This window comes from Peromyscus californicus, unplaced genomic scaffold, assembly GCF_007827085.1.
Source record: "Peromyscus californicus insignis strain IS unplaced genomic scaffold, ASM782708v3 Scaffold_7__1_contigs__length_154581171, whole genome shotgun sequence".
Taxonomy (NCBI): Eukaryota; Metazoa; Chordata; class Mammalia; order Rodentia; family Cricetidae; genus Peromyscus; species Peromyscus californicus.
Window position 1 is genome coordinate 128,600,256 of NW_026294595.1, and position 20,924 is coordinate 128,621,179.

At 41.4% G+C, this 20,924-nt stretch overlaps 1 protein-coding gene across 6 annotated transcripts in view; it reads right to left on the minus strand.

Annotated features, from left to right (window-relative positions):
- The window catches only part of Cdk5rap1 (CDK5 regulatory subunit associated protein 1), a 303,956-nt gene that overhangs the window by 243,542 nt on the left and 39,490 nt on the right, over positions 1 to 20,924 (minus strand). Inside the window, exon 14 of one of the 6 annotated variants that reach the window (XM_052725715.1) lies at positions 11,573 to 12,045. The exons of the other annotated variants lie outside the window; for them this stretch is intronic. Within the exon in view, the coding sequence (XP_052581675.1) occupies positions 12,031 to 12,045 (15 nt within the window). The 3' untranslated portion in view covers positions 11,573 to 12,030. Of the gene's footprint in view, positions 1 to 11,572; positions 12,046 to 20,924 lie in introns of those variants that run through there. 6 annotated transcript variants of the gene reach the window in all.

Sequence of the window (20,924 nt, forward strand, 5' to 3'; positions counted from 1 at the left end):
CCTGGAACCCAAATCCTCCATGTTGAAAATGGAGGAGCACAGTTTAAACACAAACTGTGAGATGTATCAGAGCAGGTAGACTCCTGATACCACTACAAATCATGCATAAAAGGCTTTGTGTGTCTTGGGTCATAACTATAGTCCTAGCCATGTGGCCCTAAATGAAAAGCCAAGCCTGTAGTGACCTGCAGGATATTCCAATTACTGAAATGCCTTATAGCAGGAGGGGTAGGGGGGTGGCTAGATGACAGAATCTTATCCCAGGGCTGTGGAGACAGTCAGTTGGAGCACTAGGAATTTCTGAGTGGCCAGCCTAGTGTACTTACTGTGTTTCAGGCCAATGAGAGACTTTCTCAAAAGAAAAAATTAAATGCATGATCTGTACCTCAGGAATCATACTCAAGGTTCTCCTCAAACCTAAACACATATGTACACAGTTGCTAAGCACCTCATACACACATGCACCTGTACGTATATGAACATTCAAACATATATGCACATAAACAAACAGAAAAGGAAAGAAAGCAAGTCAATAAAGGTAGACTAGAAAAATGCCAAAGCACACTCAGAAACATGCACAAGATGGTCACTTGTAATCTAACTGTCCTGTCTATACTAGGCATACCTTTCTACCCTCTGCTCAGTGCCTGGGTACCAGGTCTACTACGAGACCAGATAAAGTAAGTAGAGCTTGGGATTACTTTCTACTAAGGGGTTGAACCCCAGAAAACTGAGGCTTGGTTACCTGATTGACCTCAGATCTTTGTCCACATCTGAAGTCTTGATTTCTCCACAGGCCAGTGCCTTTTCTAGCCAATCCTACTGAGGCAATGAGTTTCATAACCCACCTTCTTTTACTCCAAGATTCCCAGAAATCATTCCCCTTGATGTTTGCTGAGTTTTCCTGCTTGTTTTCTTGTAACATATTTACTCTATCCTCCTGTGTCTTAGTTACGGTTATCATTGTTGGAATGAGACACCACAGCCAAAAGCAACTTGGAGGAGGGTATTTCATTTACACTTTCAGGTAACACTCCCATCATTGAGGGAAATCAGGGCAGGAACTCAAACAGGGTGGTTACCTGGAGTCAGGTTGTGTCAAGTTGACATAAAATTGATCAGCACACCCTGGCTGGCCTCAAGTTGATGATCTTCCTGCATCAGCATCCCAAGTGCTGGAATCACAGGAATGTGCCACCATGCCCAACCTGAAACCATCCCTAATTCCTCCCTTCCTCTCAGCAACACAAGCCCTCCCTGCTGCTTCCACCTCCAGGGCATCCACCATCTGTGTTCCCTTTGCTATCCTAGCTGTCAGAGACCTGTTTCAGTGGGGGGTTCAGGTCCCAAAGAGGATGTGTAGAGTCGATGGGGAGAGAAAGGAGGTGGACACGATCCGAGGATGAACTGGGATGGCTGCCAGCAGCCTTTAACTGAAACAAAGACTACACCTTTTATACTGTATAGCTGTACTTGGGATCAAATGGGGGACAAGGGGCATGTGAGCTGGGGTGTGGCTGAGGCCAGGGATTGAGGACTCTAGCATTGACCTGACAGTAAGCACCAGTCACATCTTAATGGAAGGGCCATAATTTCCTCTTGCCAGAGATAAAAGTGACTGCTTATGAAAGAGATATCTCGATAGAGGGAGACAATATGGGGTTAGGAAGAAACCTGGTGCTAGAGAAATTCCTAGGAATCCACAAGGATGGCCCCAGTTTAGACTACTAGCAATATAGTGGAGAGGGTACCTGAACTCACCTACCCTGGTAATCAGATTGGTGAATACCCTAAATGTCATCACAGAGCTTTTACCCGGTAACTGATGGAAGCAGATGCAGAGATCCACAACCAACCACCAGGCCGAGCTCCGGGAGTCCAGTCGAAGAGAAGGAAGAGGAATTATATGAGCAAGAGGGGTCAAACTTGATGGGGAAATCTACAGACAACTGAACCAAGCTCGTATTCCCAAACTTTAGATGACAGCTGTGAAACCTACACAAGACCAGACTAGGCCCTCTGCATATGGGAGACAGTTGTGTAGCATGGTCTGTTTGAGGGGCCCCTGGCAGTGGGATTAGGATCTATCCCTGGTGCATGAGCTGGTTTTCTGGAGCCTACTACCTGTGGTGGGATGCCTTGCTCAGCCTTGATGCAGTGGGGAGGGGCTTGGTCCTGCCTCAACTGAATGTACCAGGGTTTGCTGACTCCCCATGGGAGCCCTTACCCTTTTGGAGAACGGAATGGAGTGTGGGTTGGGGGGGATAGGGGGGAGTAGAAGGAGAGATGGGAGGGGGGGTCTGTGGTTGATATGTAGAATGAGTGGAAAATTATCTTTTTTTTTTTTTTTTTTTTTTTTTTTTGGGCTTGTAGAGAGCTGGATGATATTTTAATACGTAATATGCTACACATCACAATATTGGGCATTTTATAAGCATTTAAAATATTCTAACATAGATACTATTATCCATTTTATTCTATTTATTCACTTTGGGATCAAGTTGCATGTAGCCCCATCTGGCCTTGAACTCACTATGTAACAAGGATGACATTAAACTCCCCATCCTGCATCTCAGGTGCTGGAATCTCAGACATGTGTCCCCATACTCACCTTCAGGGTTGAGAAATTTGAGGGGGGAGGATTCAGCTTTGAATTTAGGTCACTTTATTACATTATTTTCAGTGTTGAGAAAACTACAAAATTTAAGTCATTGGTGAAATAAAATGTGTAGAAAGATGTATGATTCTTAACTAAAATCAGTGGGATTTCATTGCTTTGTGCAAAGCTCTTTCAGTGGGATTTCATTGCTTTGTAGAAATCCTGAATCATGACATGACACTAGTGGAATTCAGGTGTTTCTGGTACATGGACTGCTCTCACCCAATGTGAGGTTGAACTGTCGACCTTGTGTACATCCTACTTCACAAATGAGTCTGTCAGATATGCTAAGCCTATAGGCTGAAGATGATGCCCCAACACTGTGGAGAAACCTCAGGTGACTGTCCAGGCAGCTGGCTGTTTCTGTCAACTCACATTTTTTTTGGAAGTTGCTTGCATGCACTTTCTGTTTTTATTTTTGTTAGCTAATATTATTTCCTTCTTGGGTCTCTGAGGGAGTTGAAGATTAGTTAGTTATAGTTGAAGGTTAGTTAGTTATAGTTGAAGATTAATTAGGATAGAAAGTGAATTAGATACATTTTGGACTTAACAAAATAGGATAGATAATGAAATTATTTTCTCTGAATTTGTCAAATACAAATGGACTAGACATTGTTTAGACATTTATTACTTGTATATATTGTATATAGTCATTGTACTTTTGTATATAGTTTTTCTTTTGTTAGTTATAACCTTTTTCTTTTTTTTCCTTTTTATTAAAATAGAAAAGGGGAAAAAAAATAAAGCTACTATCTCATAACTTCAAAAAAAAAAAAAAAAAAAACCAAAAAAAAGCAGAAAGAATTTCCCAATCACTGCTAGAATTTTCTTTCCCAATCTTTCCCTAGAAAGAAGCCTGAGAACAAGGAAGAAAGGTAACAGTGAAGGAAAATTATCTTAAACAAAAAAGAAAAAAAGAGAAAGAAAGGGAGGGAGGAAGAGAGAGAGAGAGAGAGAGAGAGAGAGAGAGAGAGAGAGAGAGAGAGAGAGAAGAAAGAAAGAAAGAAAGAAAGAAAGAAAGAAAGAAAGAAAGAAAGAAAGAAAGAAAGAAAGAAAGACTTTATCAAGCAGGAATTTTCCTCCAGCTCTCAAGGGAATGGAGACCTTTATCCAAATGCCTGACCTATGGAAAGGACTTCTGGGGAGCAGACACTATACTATAGTTTCTTAGTCTTATTTTATGAGCCTGTTCCCCTCATAACACTCCTAAAAGGGAAGGTTCTGAGGTCTTACTCTTTTCCATTATACCATAGCATTCTGATTTCTCTACATTTACTAACTGAGCTCTTGCCCTTAATGGTCTCAGGCACAGGATCTGAATTGTAGGTATTTCATTCTTAGGATCAGGTGTGTCTAGTAAATCTCTGATTTTCCTGTTCTTGGTGTAATTAGGAGGGCACAATGGAATTCCTGGTTCTGTGGTGGCAGGGATTTTTTTTTCCAAAGAATTATTTGATTTAGAGAGTCTACCACCATACACATTTTTATCCTTTACCAAAGCCCACACAAAATTTCCCAAAGGGAAAGGCATTAATACTGAGAATCATTAAAATTGAAAGTAAAAAGGTGCTGGAGAGGTGTGATCTGAAATGTCGAAACGCTGGAGCGTGGTCAAGCAGCAATAGTCACCATGCGGTCCACACCACCTAGTCTCGTCGATGCGACCTCCCATCATCAAGGACCACAGAAAAACTGGCCTCCCTGCTACTGTTGCTGCTCCAGTGGCCTACAGTCAACCCTACCCCTAAGCCTCACAGACAGCCTGCTCTTCATAAAACACCTATTCTTCTTACTTAAAAAGTATTTATTATTCATGCCAGACGGTGGTGGCGCCCGCCTTTAATCCCAGCACTTGGGAGGCAGAGGCAGGCAGATCTCTGTGAGTTCAAGGCCAGCCTGGTCTACAGAGCGAGATCCAGGACAGGCCCCAAAGCTACACAAAGAAACCCTGTCTCAGAAAAAAAAAAAAGTATTACTCATCTGTTTAAAAAAAAATAACATCATGAAATTTGTAGGTAAATGGATGGAATTAGAAAAAAAAAAAAAACATCCTGAGTAAGATCACCCAGACAAGCCGGGCGGTGGTGGCGCACGCCTTTAATCCCAGCACTCGGGAGGCAGAGCCAGGCGGATCTCTGTGAGTTCGAGGCCAGCCTGGGCTACCAAGTGAGTTCCAGGAGAGGCGCAAAGCTACACAGAGAAACCCTGTCTCGAAAAAACCAAAAAAAAAAAAAAAAAAAAAAAAAAAAAAAAAAAAAAGATCACCCAGACCCAGAAAGACAACATAGTATGTACTTATTTATAAGTGGATATTAGCTGTTAAGTAAATGATAATCATGCTACAATGCGCAGACCCAGAGAAGCTAGGTAACAAGAAGGGCCCAAGGGTGGACACATAGTTCTCCCTGGGAGGGGGGAAATAAATTTCATGAGTGGACTGGAGGCAGGTGGGGATGGGAACAGGAGGGATAAGGTGGGGTGGGGTGGGGGGAGAGACGACTGGAATTGGGGGCGCATTTCAGGGGTGAGATAAAACCTAGTGCGGCGGAAACTCCCAGCAATCTACAAGGACGCCCCCATTGAAAACTCCTAGTAACGGGGGGTCTGGAGTCTGAACCAGCCGGCTTCTGTAACCAGGCAAGGCTTCCACTGGAGGGACTGGGACACCAACCTAGCCACAAAACCTTCAACTTACCATTTGTCCTGCCTGCAGGACGTGCTGCAGTTAAGCTGGCCCAGACCTTGTGGGAGTGGCCAACCAACGACTGGTCCAACTTGAAACCCATGCCACAGAGGGAGCCCAGGCCTGACACTGTCTGGAGGACCAGGACCCAGAAACCTAAGATAGAACCAAACAACCGTTCCCCCGCCCTCAAAGTCAATGAGTGGGCGGTGGTGGCGCACGCCTTTAATCTCAGCACTCTGGAGGCAGAGACAGGCGGATCTCTGAGAACAAGGCCAGCCTGGTCTACAAAGTCCAGGACCTCCTGGGCTGTTAAACAGAGAAACCATGTCTTGAAAAAAATAAATTAATGAAATGGTTCCTGATGATTCTATGCTATATTTGCTTTTGGGACCCTTTTCCTCCTAATTGCCTCATCCAGCCTTAATATGAGGGTGTGCCTAGTCTTACTGCCACATGATATGCCATGTTTAGTTGATATCCCCGGGAGGCCTGCCCTTTCCTGAAGGGAAATGGAGGAGGAGTGGATCTGGGGGAGAGAGAAGGTGGGGAAGGAACTGGGAGGAGAAGGGTGGGGAACATGACACTGCAGTCTGGATGTAATATATGAGAGAACAAAAAAAAAATGTAAAATAAAGTAAAAAAAAAAGAAAATGATTCTTGTCAATAAAGTGTTATTTGAGTGACTGCAGAACAAAACAAGACAAAAAAACCCTTCTAACCATTGTAAGATACGGTTTTTAAAAAAAGAAAAGAAAAGAAACTTTAAGCATTGCTGATGACAATATAAAAAAAAACACTTCCATCACTTTTGGATAGTAGATTGGCTATTCCTCAAAAATTAAACAAAGAGATAGCATACTGTCCGCCAGTTCCACTCCTAGTTAGTTATACTTACAGACTGATAAGCAAATACTCAAATAAACTCTAAACATATCATTCATAGCAGCTGTATGAACAGTATCAAAATGTGCAAAATACTCAAATGTTCATTTCTGGACGTAAAACAAATGTGTTGTCTGCATGCAATGGGATATTATTTAACCATGAAATGTAACTGATAAATGCTGCAATGTGGATGAGCCTCAAAAAAACACTACACTAGCTGGGTGGTGGTGAAAAAAACAAAAAAAAAAACGCTACACTAAGTGAACAATGTAAAACTTTAAAAGGCCACTTATTTCTCATTCTTTGAGACAGGATGTCAAAACTGGTCTCAAACTTACTAGTAATCCAGGCTGCTGCTTACACCCCACTTCCTGAGTACTAGGAATATAAGCATGTGCCACTATGCCCGATTTATGGCCACACTTATATTTTTTGTTTATCTGAAATGTTCAGATAAGCAATCTATACAGGCACAAAGTGTCTAATGCAGTTAACCAGGGGGTTGGGTGACAAGATTTCTCTCTGGAGTCTAGAAAATCTTCTCAATGAACAACGGAGATGGCTGAAGCTTTTTGTGAATATGCTACAAACACTGAATTGTATACATCAAAATGATGGACCCACAAAGTTGTCCTCAGACCTCCAGATGCCTTCTATAACACACAAACATAAATGTGTGAGCAATACACAGACATGCACACATGTACACACAGTATCCTTTTTCAAAGAGGAAAGAGGAAAGGAACTAAGGGTGTATCTTTTATTTTTATTTAATTTTTTAAGACACGGTTTCTCTGTGTAGCCATGACTGTCCTGGAACTCACAGAGATCCACCTGCCTCTGCCTCCCAGGTGCTGGGATTAAAGGTGTGTGCCACCACCACCTGGCTAAGGGTATATCTTGATGACACTGTAGTTAGCACACATGAGGCCCTGGGTTCAATCTCCAGCACCAAAAAAGACAGAAAAAAAAAAGATGAAAAGAAAAGGGGAGAAGCAAGAGGGGAGAGGATATCTAGCTAAACAGATAACATCAATTTCATAGATTTCAAAACAAACAACATTATTCAGGACAAAGAAAGTCATTCTAAAATGGTAATGATAATAGTCAATGAACAAGGGTGAAAGACCCTAGCCCTTCAGGCTTACACCCCCAAGCCTCAGAAAGAGAGAAACTTCAAGCACCAGGAAATGAGAAACTAAAAATCTAGTTCCAAGGGCCACCTGACTCAGCCACTACTCAATCACCCCTGTAACAATGTAACAATGTAAAAAGATTTCTGTTAAGAGATGTGCTCAACTGTGACTGGGATAGTTGCAGGTGTTCCAGGAAGGACCACCGTGACCTGTGTGTAAGCTCCACTCCTGCCCTGATACCCCCCTTGAGGTTTACGTAACTGTACCCCCTCTGTGATCACCCTGTGATCAGGCCATGAAATTGTATGGGAATTGTAATCTTGTGGGTTTTGTGGGATTTTCCTTTAAAAGCCCTTATGGGGCTGCAGTAAGATGCAACTCTTGCTCTTGGGAGCAGAGGAGTCCTTCTATATAGAAGCTTAATAAAATCCTCGTGCTGTTGCATCAACTGGACTGGAGTCTGGGTTCTTGGGGCTCCCATTTGAGACCCTAAACTTTGGGGTCCAACAAAGGGAACATACAAAATCTGTTTATTCACCTAGGCAGAAAGCTTCAAAGTACTTGAGACAAAACGTGGTAACAACTGTGTCAGAAAATGCAACAAACCCATATTGGATTCAATAACTCTCAGTCAATAGAGCAACTTGGGGAATAAAAAGGACATTAGAGCTTTGGACAACAGCTTGAATTAACTGACATTTATGAAATTCTTGTCTTGGTTACTGTTCCTGTTGCTGTGAAGAAGTGTGGTGATATTTTGTTTGGGCTCTCACAAATAAAGCTTGCCTGGAGATCAGAGTGCATGCAGAGCTAGTCACTGGAGGCCAGGCAGTGGTGGCACACCCCTTTAATCCTAGCACTTGGGAAGAGGAAACAGGAAATGGTATGGCTGGGTGAAGAGAGGAGCTCCGCCCTTCCAGACTGAGGATTCCGTAGAGGTAAGAAGTCTCTCTAGTAGCTGGCTCCTTTACTGATCTTTCAGCATTTACCCCAATATCTGGCTCTGGGTTTTTATTATTGAGACCAATTAGAATCCATGCTACAAAGAAGTCCTTGGATAAAAGCAATTTAAGGGAGAAGGGGTTTACCTTGGCTCACTGTCCATGGTGGAGAAGTCACAGCAGTTGGGGGGGGGGGGGGTGTTGACACAGGTAGAAGACTAATGCTAACACTCAACTAGCTTTCCACTTTTATGCAGCCCAGTGTGTGTGTGTGTGTGTGTGTGTGTGTGTGTGTGTGCGCATTGGTGTTTTGCCTGTATGTGTTAAATCCCCTGGAGCTGGAGTTACAGATAGTTGTGAGATGCCATGTGGGTGTTGAGAATTGAACCTGAGTCCTCTGGAAGAGAAGCCAGTGCTCATAGATGCTGAACCATCTCTCCATCCCCAGTGCTACCACTTTTTGGGTGGGTTTTCCACCTAAATAACCCAGTCTAAGTAATCTTCATAAGTGTGTCCAGAAGCTTTTCTCCCAGGTGATTCTCCATCCTGTCAAGTTGCTAATCAATATTAACCATCACAAGTCTTTACCCAGTAACAGAATACATATTCTTACCAAGTGTGCAACAAAAATGTACCAAGACATATTTTATTTGGATTCACTAAACAAGTCTCAACAAAGGCAAATTAAAACCATAAAATGTATATTCTCTGATTAAAATGGAATTAAATTGGAAATCAGGAATACAACTCAGAAAAAAAATCCTCAAATATATCAAAATTAGAAACCTAGTATTGAGCTAGGCAGTGGTGTGCATGCCTTTAATCTCAGCACTCAGGAGGCAGAGGCAGATAGAGCTCCGAGTTCAAGCCCAGCCTGGTCTATAGAGCAAGTTTCAGGACAGTCAGAGCTACACAGAGAAACTCTGAGGGAAAAAGAAAAAAGGAAAGGAAGAAACCTAGTATCAACTAACCCTTAAGGCAAAGGAGAAATAAAAAGGGAAGTTAAAAGGTACTTTGAGCTGAACTTCTGTCAGAATTGTACAGCCCTTCCTCAGCTTCCCAACTAACAGCATTATAGGTATGGGCCACCATGCCCTGCTTCTCCTGATGTTTTTGGAAGCACAGGGAGTTTGTAATCAGATTCTGCCCAATAATCCCTTAAAAGCTGATTTAATATTTATGCCTCATCCTTGGACATCTCCACCCCATCGCTACTGGGAGGAAACAGTGTTTGTCACCAGCTAGGTAAGTTTCATTTCCTGCCTTCCTGCGGTCCTGCTGGCTTCCCAGAAAGGAGGTTTCTCTGGCTGGTTCGTGGTCTTGTTAATGCACGTGTTTTATGTTTCTGTGCTTATGATATTTAGTATGTACCTATTCCATTACAAAAAAAAAAGTTACCAAAGTGAGATGCATATATGTTGTAGAATACTATTTTAAGGTGGGTTACTTTTGTTTATGTTGCATTTGTTTAACTCTGTGAAGCTGTGTTACTGTGCCTGTCTAAAACACCTGATGGTCTAATAAAGAACTGAACAGCCACATAGCAAGGCAGGTGAAAGGATAAGTGCTGGCAGGCAGAGAGAATAGATAGAAGGAGAAATTTGGGAGGAAAAAAAAAAAGGATCGAGAGAAGGAAGAGGATGCAAGGGGCAGCTACCCAGCCAGCCACGAGTAAGAAAAAAGTAAGAGAACAGGAAAAGCCCAAAGGCAAAAGACAGACAGGATAATTCAAAGTTAAGGAAAGCTTGCAAGCAACAAGCCAAGCTAAGGCTGGGCATTCATAATTAAGAATAAGCCCCCATGTGTGATTTATTTGGGAGCTGGATGGTGGGCCCCCCAAAAGAGCAAAACCAAACAACAACACATATAGCTTTGAAATAAAACAGAAGTCACAACATTGAAGATTTGGCTCAAAGATGGAGTGCTTGCCTAACAAGTTAGCATAAAGCCCTAGGTTTGATCCCTATCCTTAAAACAACACAACAGAAAACAGGAACAAAATGGGGAAATTCAGCCAGGCAGTGGTGGCACACGCCTTTAATCCCAGCACTCCAGAGGCAGAGGCAGGAGGATCTCTGTGAGTTCAAAGCCAGCTTGGTCTACAGAACTAGTTCCAGGACAGCCAGGGCTACACAAAGGAACCCTGTCTCAAAAACCAAAAAAAGAAGATTCTATATAGGACACTATTTGGTACCTGATGGAATGCCTCTTCCAACTGTTACTAGTATCTGTAAGTGGGCCATTGGTTGGAACAGAATGTCACACCACTTGTTCTGGCTCTGGTGCTGCAGGAACACAGAACTATGGTACCAGCCTCACTCCTGGGGATGCACATAGTTCAGTCATAGGCTTGCTCTCCCTCCACCCCTGCACAACCAGACCTGTAGAGCCATCTCCAGGAGAACTCTTGAACCAAAGACATCAAATTGTCTCTACAGATCAATCTGGCAGCTGCTTTCCTGGGCTGAGAGTGTGATTCTCAGTAAAAGCATAAGTATCTAGGTCAGGTCCAAGTCATCCTTATTTTCATTCCTATGTCAGCAGTTTTCTTATAAAAGATGTATGGTGGATTAAACAAAAAAACTGATCCCCCAGATCTGTAAATATGCTAGTGGTGTGCAGCCTCTGACAAGGGCCTGAGCTACAGCCAGTGTCATGCTCTGAGCCCTGCTCACTGTCCCAGCCCTCCCATAGGAGACCCAGGGAAGGTGCACATAAACTCACTGGCCATGTCTTCCCTCTGCAGTTAAAGAGCTGCACCGGCAGGAGGGATGCAGGTGGGTGGGGAAGCAGCTGCCTGACTCACGGCCCTGCACTCTACTTTCTGTGTTCCTGGGAAGCTTCAAGACTGTCCAGACAGCAACTTCCTCGTGTGACCAGCCATACAGCCAAGTGACCATAAAGTCCTGTTGACAGGGCTTGGAGGTTATGACCTCTTGGTTTGAAATACCAGCAGAGGACATTAATTTTGAACCCTGAAGATTTAAGGTTTTCTTCGATTTGCAGTGAGCAGTGATTGGTCTTCAACAACCCTCTCATTCAGGAGCATCCCTGAAGCTTCTCTCTCCTCAGTATGAGCTTTGCGGTTTGCTCCTTCACCACACCCCATCCAACAGGATGCTGCAGCATTATTGTGAATCTTTGTATTATATAATATATATACGTGTGTGTGTGTGTGTGTGTGTGTGTGTGTGTGTGTGTGTGTGTGTGTGTGGCTGTGGCTGTGGCTGTATTTGGAGCTCATATTGCAAATCATAAAAATGTTGTTTAATAGCTGGACAGTGGTGGCCCACACCTTTACTCCCAGCACTCAGGAAGGCAGAGGCAGGCAGATCTCTGTGAGACAGAGACAAGCCTGGTCTACTAAGCGAGTTCCAAGACAGCCAGGGCCACACAGAGAAATCTTGTCTCAAAAAACAAAACAAAACAAAAATGTTGTTTAATAAATTGTTTGGGGGAGCAAAATAAAAAGAGTTGTCAGAGAAAATCCATGAGAGAGACTGCAAAGGAGCCCAAGAAACACTTCGGACTGGTGGACACAGTCACTGTCTGACTTGGAAAGTATCACAGACATACAAGCGAAAGGGCTGGAGAGCTGGCTGAACGGCTAAGAGCATTTGTCCTCTTGCAGAGGACCTATGTTCAATCCATAGTGTGTGCATGGGGACTCACAACCATCTGTAACTTCAGTTCCATGGAATCTGTTACAGCTAATCTTGGTTGTCAGATTGACTGGATCTGAAATCAATTAAAACATAAGCTACTGAGTGTAAAGTTTAAATCCCCCAGTTGTGAATAATGCTGCCACCACCGCCTATGTAATAAGTCAGATAAGGCTAAATTAGTAAATCTAGGTTTAATCTAAGCAGAGCATTCCTGGGTGGTTCCAAGGAAAGAGAAGCCATGAGGGAGAACCATGAGGGGAAGTCTTGGGCCAGACCTTAAACACCCCTGGGTATGGAGCTGCTGTGTGGTGGGCTTTCTCAGCCCTGGGGTTTGGAGAGAGCAGCTCCAGGGGATATCCCCAACTTTGCATAATAATCAATAAATATGCCTTTATATGGCTGTTCAGGGTTCAGTCAGTCAGAGGCTGGAACTTCCTAGTGCCACACAGGCCTAAAAAATTTATCTTAAGCCAGGTAGTGGTGGTGCACGCCTTTAATCCCAGCACTCAGGAGGCAGAGGCAGGTGGATCTCTGTGAGTTTGAGACCACCTGGTCTACAGAGTGAGATCCAGGACAAGCTCCAAAGCTAGACAGGATCTTGGCCCTTTTGATCAGAGATATTGGGGAGGTAAGAAGTCACTGGTGGCTGCTGCTCTGCTTCTCTGATCTTTCAGCTTTACCCCAGTATCTGACTCCTGATTTTTATTGATAAGACTAATTAGGATCATGCTTCATCTGGCATACAATTTGGGGGGCACATTTTCATGAAAAAGCTCTTACCTAAAGGATAATCTATTATAGTTATTGATTTAAAAGGCTGTCTCTTCACTATACCTTTACAAGAAAAGGATAGAGAAAAATTTGCCTTTACAGTACCTACTTAAAATAATTCTCATCTTGTTAAAAAGATACCAATGGAAGGTTCTCCCAAAAAGGATGTTAAACAGCCCCACCCTGTGACAGTCATTGGAAATGATTCAGTTTCCTCAATCTATAATTTACCATTATATGGACGATATCTTACTAGCTGATTCAAATGTAGAAACTTTAGGGAAAATATTTGAAGAGGTAAAGAAAATTTTGCCTTATTGAGGATTACAAATTGCTCCTGAAAAAATACAAAGAGGAGATTCTATTAATTACCTAGGATATAAAATAGGTTTACAAAGCCAGGCGGTGGTGGCGCACGCCTTTAATCCCAGCACTCGGGAGGCAGAGCCAGGCGGATCTCTGTGAGTTTGAGGCCAGCCTGGTCTCCAAAGCGAGTTCCAGGAAAGGCGCAAAGCTACACAGAGAAACCCTGTCTCGAAAAACCAAAAAAAAAAAAAAATAGGTTTACAAAAATTCAACCCCAAAATTGATCAGGATAGACCAATTGCAGACTCTTAATGGCTTTCAAAAATTACAGGGATCTCATCCATTTCTCCATCATTGGGCGATCCCCGTGTCTTTCTTGGGGTCCTGTTTTCCAGGTAGCCTCCCTGGTGATGTGAGTAGCAGTCCAGTCATCCTTGTTCCACATCTAGTATCCTCCTATTTGTGGATAAAGCACAGGGACAAATAGCCAAACGAATGGAAACACATGAACTATGAACCAATGGCTGAGGGGTCACCAACTGGATCAGGCCCTCTGAATGGGTGAGGCAGTTGATTGGCTTGATCTGTTTGGGAGGCATCCAGGCAGTGGGACCGGGTCCTGTGCTCATTACATGAGTTGGCTGTTTGAAACCTGGGGCTTATGCAGGGTCACTTGGCTCAGCCTGGGAGGAGGGGACTGGACCTGTCTGGACTGAGTCTACCAGGTTGATCTCAATCCTCGGGGGAGGCTTTGCCCTGGAGGAGGTGGGAATTGGGGATGGGCAGGGGGGAAGGGGAGGGGGGCGGGAGGGGGGAGAACAAGAGAATCCGTGACTGATATGTAGAACTGAATTGTATTGTAAAAGAAAAGAAAAGAAAAAAAATTACAGGGAGACATTAACTAGCTATGGCCCACAATTGGATTAACAACACAAGAAATGAGTAATTTGTTTCAATCCTTACAGGGTGATAAGGACTTAAAACAGTCCAAGACAATTATCAGTTGAGGCTGAGAAAGAATGGCTTTGGTAGAAAAGAAATTACAAGATGCACATGTGGATTGTTTGGATCCAGAGTTTGATTGCAATGTGGTTATTTTACTTTCTATGCATTACCCTACATGAATTTTTTTTTTTTTTTTTTTTTTTTTTTGGTTTTTCGAGACAGGGTTTCTCTGTGTAGCTTTGCGCCTTTCCTGGATCTCGCGCTGTAGACCAGGCTGGCCTCGAACTCACAGAGATCCGCCTGCCTCTGCCTCCCGAGTGCTGGGATTAAAGGCGTGCGCCACCACCGCCCGGCTATCCTACATGAATTTTAATGCAGAGAGAAGATAATATCTTAGAAAGGATATTTTACCTCACAAACAGAGTAATAAATTAAAGACCTATGAAGAAAAGGTTTCTGAGTTGATTCTAAAAGGAAAATTGAGACTTCATCAATTAGAAGAAATAGAGCCAGCAGAAATTATAATACCTTTTACTAATGATGAAATTTCCTCTTTATGGGCAGAAAATGAACATTGGCAAAGAGCTTGCAGTAATTTTTTGGGAGAGATTAACAAATATCCCAAAAGCAAGAGAATTCAATTTATAAAGAGAACTAGGATGCTTCCTCACATTGTACAGGGATCACAAATTTCTGGAACCCCTACATTCTATACCGATGCAAATCAGGAAAGGCAGGTTATAAACCAGGAAATTTGAATAAAGTGGCTCAAAGCCCTTATGTTTCTGTTCAAAAGTCAGAATTATATGCTATTCTTGTGTTATTATTAGATTTTCCAGAACCTCTTAATATAGGTACTGACTCTCAATATGAAGAAAAAGTGTTTTACATATTAAAACTGATTAATTTATTCCAGATGATACAGAATTTACTTTGTTATTTATTCAGTTACAAGACATAATCATAAATAGAAATCATCCCTTATATATAACACAGATTAGATCCCATAGAGGTCTACCAGGCCCTCTAGCACAAAGTAATGATGAAATTGATCAACTATTGGTAGGAAATGTGCTAGAAGCCTCAGAATTTCATTTAAAAAAAAAAACCCTTGTCACTAGCAAGGGTGTAACACAAATTGCTAAACAGTCTTATTAATAAGAAACACAGAACCAGATAGTGGGGTGAAAGCTTAAAGATCAGAAGAATAGAACAAGCCAGCCACAAGTTCTTACCAATAGGAAATCCTCTGCCCAAGAGAGCTACTTCCTTTATACTCATTCCTTATATACTTTTCTGTGCCCTGCCATCTTACTTCCTCTTTCCACCCAACTATATCACTTCCTCTTTCTGCCCAACTCTATCACTTCCTGTCTGTCTGTACAGACCTCTTTGGTTAACTAGTTCTGGGATTAAAGGCAAGTGCCACCACGCCTGACTCTGTTCCCAGTGTGGCCTTGAAGTCACAGAGATCCAGATGAATCTCTGCCTCCTGAATACCAGGATTAAAGGCATGTGCTACTGCCTGACCTCTATGTTTAATATAGTGACTGGCTTTGTCCTCTGATCCCAAGGCAAACTCCATTTGTTAGAACACAAAGGGTTTGAAAAAAAAAGATTTTTCCATACTTGGCAACAAGTCAAGGAAATTATAAAAAAAAAAAAAAATGTCCTACTTATGCCTTGTATAACCAAACTCCACTACCTGCAGGAAATAACCCTTAGGGTACTCAAAAAAATGAAATTTGGCAAATGGACGTGTTTCCTTTTGCAGATTTTGGAAAATTAAAATATGTACACCATACCATAGATACATATTCAGGATTTCAATGGGCAACTGCTTTGAGTTCTGAAAAGGCTGATTCTGTACTCACACATTTGTTCAAAGTTATGGCCATCATGGGAATACCTGTACAAATTAAGACTAACAATGCTCCAGCATATGTCTCTGATAAAATGAAACCATTTTTTTCAGATTAAAACATAAAGCATATTATAGGTATACCACACAATCCTACAGAGCAAGCAGTTATAGAAAGATCTAATTGGACTCTAAAAGATATGCTTAATAAACAGAAAGGGATAATAAAGACACACAGAGATAGATTGCATAATGCTTTATTAACTTTAAATTTTCTAAATGCTAATGAGAAAGTAACAACAGCTGCAAAGAGACATTGGATAATAGAAAAAAACTGCTGAATTAAATCAGCCTGTATACTTTAAAGATGAGTGGAACTCAGAATGGAAACCAGAATATGTATTACATTGGGGAAGAGGTTTTGCTTTTGTTTCCACAAAAAAAGAAAAGCTATGGATACTATCAAAACTGATAAAGATTTGATTTGAACAAGAGAGACCTCTTGGTTAGAAGAGGTGATAGTTCATCAACCAGCATGACTTTTCAATCTAAACTAATTTATAAGACTAACAAATGCTTTTCATTTGATCAGACATACCTTGCCAAAGGGAAACTTCCCAAAGTTAGGGTTGGGGCAGGGTTTTGTTTTTGTCTTTCCAAGAAAATGAAGGCAACCAGCTAAGGAATCTGAAGACCACTGAACAAATGAGACATCTGAGGAAAAAGGACAAATCATCTAGGGAAAATGTCCCAAGAAAAAAGAGTAAATTGGCCTATTGGTATAGCATATTTCCAGCAGGATAAAATTTAATGTATCTTCCCAAACATTTGTTTCTGCTATTTGCTACAAACATATAATGCAAATGGTCTTTTTGTAGTCCCAGTCTAATTAAAAATTAAAGCTGGCTTTGGAGTTGGAGAATGGCTCTCTCCTTCTCTAAACCTAGGCATGTTTGTTAAAAGGAAAATCCAAAATCTGTCTCATGTCAGAAGAACCACCTGATGTAGGACAGAAGAAAAGTCAAAATAAAGGTACTATTCTATTGCCAATAATCTCATAATCTTTCGATTTTCTTAAGGTATAAATATTATCTCAAAATTTATAAAATTTATATATTTTTTAAACTTTTTTATGATATTAATGGTCATATAGAGTACTAATTCTTGAAAAAAGGCTTCATCTAACTTCCTGTACATGATTTTGGGTTTGAGTCTCTATCAAATAACTGGGAATTAAGTTTTTGTACTCTGAATGTACATAGCAAATTATGTCATTTAACCTCTTTGAGATCTGCTATATATGATGTTCAAAATGTTTAAATTTTCTGCAATAAACCATGACCATGCCTAACAGTGACCTTTGAAATCTCCAAAAGAAGGATGGAGCTCACAATGAGGATTCCACTAAGACTATGATAACTCCATTAAACTGACAAACACCACTTAAAGATCAGCTTTGGACTACAAACTGCTCAAGACAATTTCAAGAGTCCCCTAATGATGCCATCACCCCCAGACAGCAGGAAGAAATTTTAAGAATACAACACCCATATTTCCAAGAGGTGGGGTGGGCAGTTTTTGGTCATTCAGTAGGTTATGGATATTTGTCATCATTTGGGGAGGGTTGGTTACAAGTTGTTATTGGCAATGGTCAGGAAAAAAGTTGAACAAAGTAGATTAGATTCAGGGATCTAATTCTAAAAAGAAAAGGGGGGATATAGAAATAGGATAAAAGGGTAGATGATTAAATCTACTTTTAAATCAAAAAGCAACTACTAGTTTTAAATATTTTACATTGGCTTGGATTTTTGTGTTTGATACAAATTTAAGGTTATTTTTGTTAGAACATACTGTACATACATCTCTACTCTTGTTCAAGGTATTGTACCTATACAGCTCATCTAACAATATAAAGTAAATTTCTAGTCCTTGAAAGTTATTATTACAAACTATTTAGGACAATAAAGAAATGCAGGTTAGTAGTCACCTATTACAATCAAACTTGTAGCCATGTTAGCTATGTTTTCAAGGTCAAACAGATATTTCAGATAGGTGAGTGGTCTTCAAAAACTTCAGAGATCTACAGAAAATGGCATTTAAGATGTTTTAATAACACAAGGGTTTTTTTAATGACAATAAGACATGTCTGCTCCTGGCAACACCAATCTACTTCAGAGAAGATGATGGGCATCAAAGAAACTCCATATGCAATTTACTTTCTTTGTGGCAAAAGTTAGTCACTGGGCAAGAAACTGCACTAGCCTCGACTGCTGACAGTATGTTCTCCAAACTAGACAAACAGGACAAAAAAGATAGTGACTGCTGAACTTTGCCAAGACAAGGCAGGACAGTCCTTCAAAAATCCTGCTTCACAGAAAAGTCTGTCAGATATTCTAAGCCTGCAGGCCAAAGATGGATGCCCTAACATTGCAGAGGAACCTTGGGTGACTGTCTAGGCAGCCAGATGTTTCTGTCATTTCTTAATTTTGGAAGTTGTTTGCTCTACACTTCCTATTTACTCAGGTAATATTACATTCTTCTCAGGTCTCTAATGGAGTAGAAGACTAGATAGTTATAGATATACTTTTCCTTGTTACCAGACTCAGAAAAGAAACTCCCTAAAGAGGTGTAAAGAATATAAGGTTGAGAGACATAAAAAAAAAAATTTGTTTGGGGTTGGTAATGCAAGTTATGATAGAAAGTGAATTAGATACAACACTTTGGACTCATCAAGATAGGCCAGATTATGAATATGATAAGATAAAAAGGTCAATTATTGAATCTACTTTTAAAAAGGAACTACTTGTTTTACATAGGATAAGTAACGAAATTTTTTGTGTGAGTTTATCAAATGTTACTGGACTGGACATTGTTAATATATATAATGGAGTTTTTCATCTGAATCTGTCAAAGGTTAATGGACTAGACATTGTTAATGTAATTCTTGACTGTATATATTGTATATACTTATTGGATATAGTTTTTCATGTATTAGTTATAAGCTTTTTGGGGGGTTGGGGATTTAGCTTAGTGGTAGAGCACTTGCCTAGCAAGCGCAAGGCCCTGGGTTCGGTCCCCAACTCTGGGGGGGGGGAGCTTTTTTTAAATTTTAGACAAAAAAAGGGGAAATGTGGTGATATTGTGTTCCCCCAAAATATTGTGTACCCTAATTAACTTATTTGGGGTCAGAGAACAGAACAGCCACTAGATAGACACAGAGGCCAGAAAATGGTGGCACACACACCTTTAATCCTATCACTTGGGAGGCAGAGATCCATCCAGATCTCTGTGAGTTTAAAGCCACACTGGAAGCAGCCAGGCACGGTGACTCACGCACGCCTTTATTCCCAGGAAGTGAGACTTTAATCCCAGGAAGTGATGGCAGAAAGGTATATAAGGCGTGAGGACCAGGAACTAGAGCTGGTTAAGCTTTTAGGCTTTTGAACAGCAGTTCAGCTGAGACCCATTCAGATGAGGACACAGAGGCTTCCAGTCTGAGGAAACAGGATCAGCTGAGGAACTGGCAAGGTGAGGAAGCCATGGCTTATTCTGCTTCTCTGATCTTCCAGCATTCACCCCAATATCTGGCTCCAGTTTTGATTTTATTAATAAGACCTTTTAAGATTCGTGCTACACTAGATTTTCTCTGAATTTGTCAAATGCTAATGGACTAGACATTGTTAATGTAATTATTGCTTGTATGTATTTGTATATAGTTATTGTACTTATTATATATAGTTTTTCTATGTCATTTAAAATCTTTGCTCTTCATTCAGACAAAAGGGGGAAATATGTGATATTTTGTTTGTGTTTTGACAGATAAAGCTTGCCTGGAGATCATAGGGTGGAGCTAGCCACTATTTAATCATAGAGGTCTGGAGGTCTGTACAAACAGAAAACAAGAAGTGATAAGGCTAGGCAGAGAGAAAGGAAGTGATAAGGCATGGTCAGATGATTCAGAGAGGTAAGAAGTCACTGGTGGCTGCTGCTCTGCTTTTCTGATCTTTCAGCTTTAACCCAATATCTGACTCCTGGTTTTTATTGATAATATTAATTAGGATCATGTTTCATATTACAGCAACAGAAAATTAACTAATGCAGAATTAAATGCCCCTTCTGGACTATTAGGGCACAAGGCACACACAAACATAGCGCGCGCGCACGCGCGCGCACACACATACACACACACATATATATATACACACATATATATGTGTAGGCAAACACTAATACACATAAAATAAAAAATAAAAAACCAAACCTTTCTGTTTTGGTTTGGGTTACTATTGCTATAATGAAACACCATGACCAAAGCAACTTGGAGAGGAAAGGGTTTATTCAGCTTACATTTTTACATTATATTTCATCACCAAAGGTAATCAGGACAGGAACTCAAACAGGGCAGGAACCGGGAGGCAGGAGCTGATGTGAAGGCCATGGAGGAGTGCTGCTTATTGGCTTGCTCATCAGGAATTGCTCAGCCAACTTTCTTTCAGAACCCAGGACCACTAGCCCAGGGACGGCCCCACCCACAATGGGCTGGGCCCTCCTCATCAATCTCTAATTAAGAAAATGCCAAAAAAAAAAAAAAAAAAAAAAAAAGCCGGGCGGTGGTGGCGCACGCCTTTAATCCCAGCACTCGGGAGGCAGAGCCAGGCGGATCTCTGTGAGTTCAAGGCCAGCCTGGGCTACCAAGTGAGTTCCAGGAGAGGCGCAAAGCTACACAGAGAAACCCTGTCTCGAAAAAAAAAAAAAAATGCCCTGCAGACTTGCCTACAGCTGGATCTTATGGATGCCTTTTACTGATTAAGGTTCCCTCCTCTCAAATAACTTTAGCTAGCATCAAGTTGACATAAAACTACCCAGCACACTCTTACCAAGTAGGTGGCAACAAGATGGCTCAGCAAGTAAAGCTACTTGGCACCAAGCGACAACCTGAATTCTATCCCTATGACACTGTGGAAGGAGAAAAACAACTGTAAGTTGTCCTCTGACCTCCTCTCATGCACACACACACACACACACACACACACATGCACACACACACACACACACACATGCACACACAC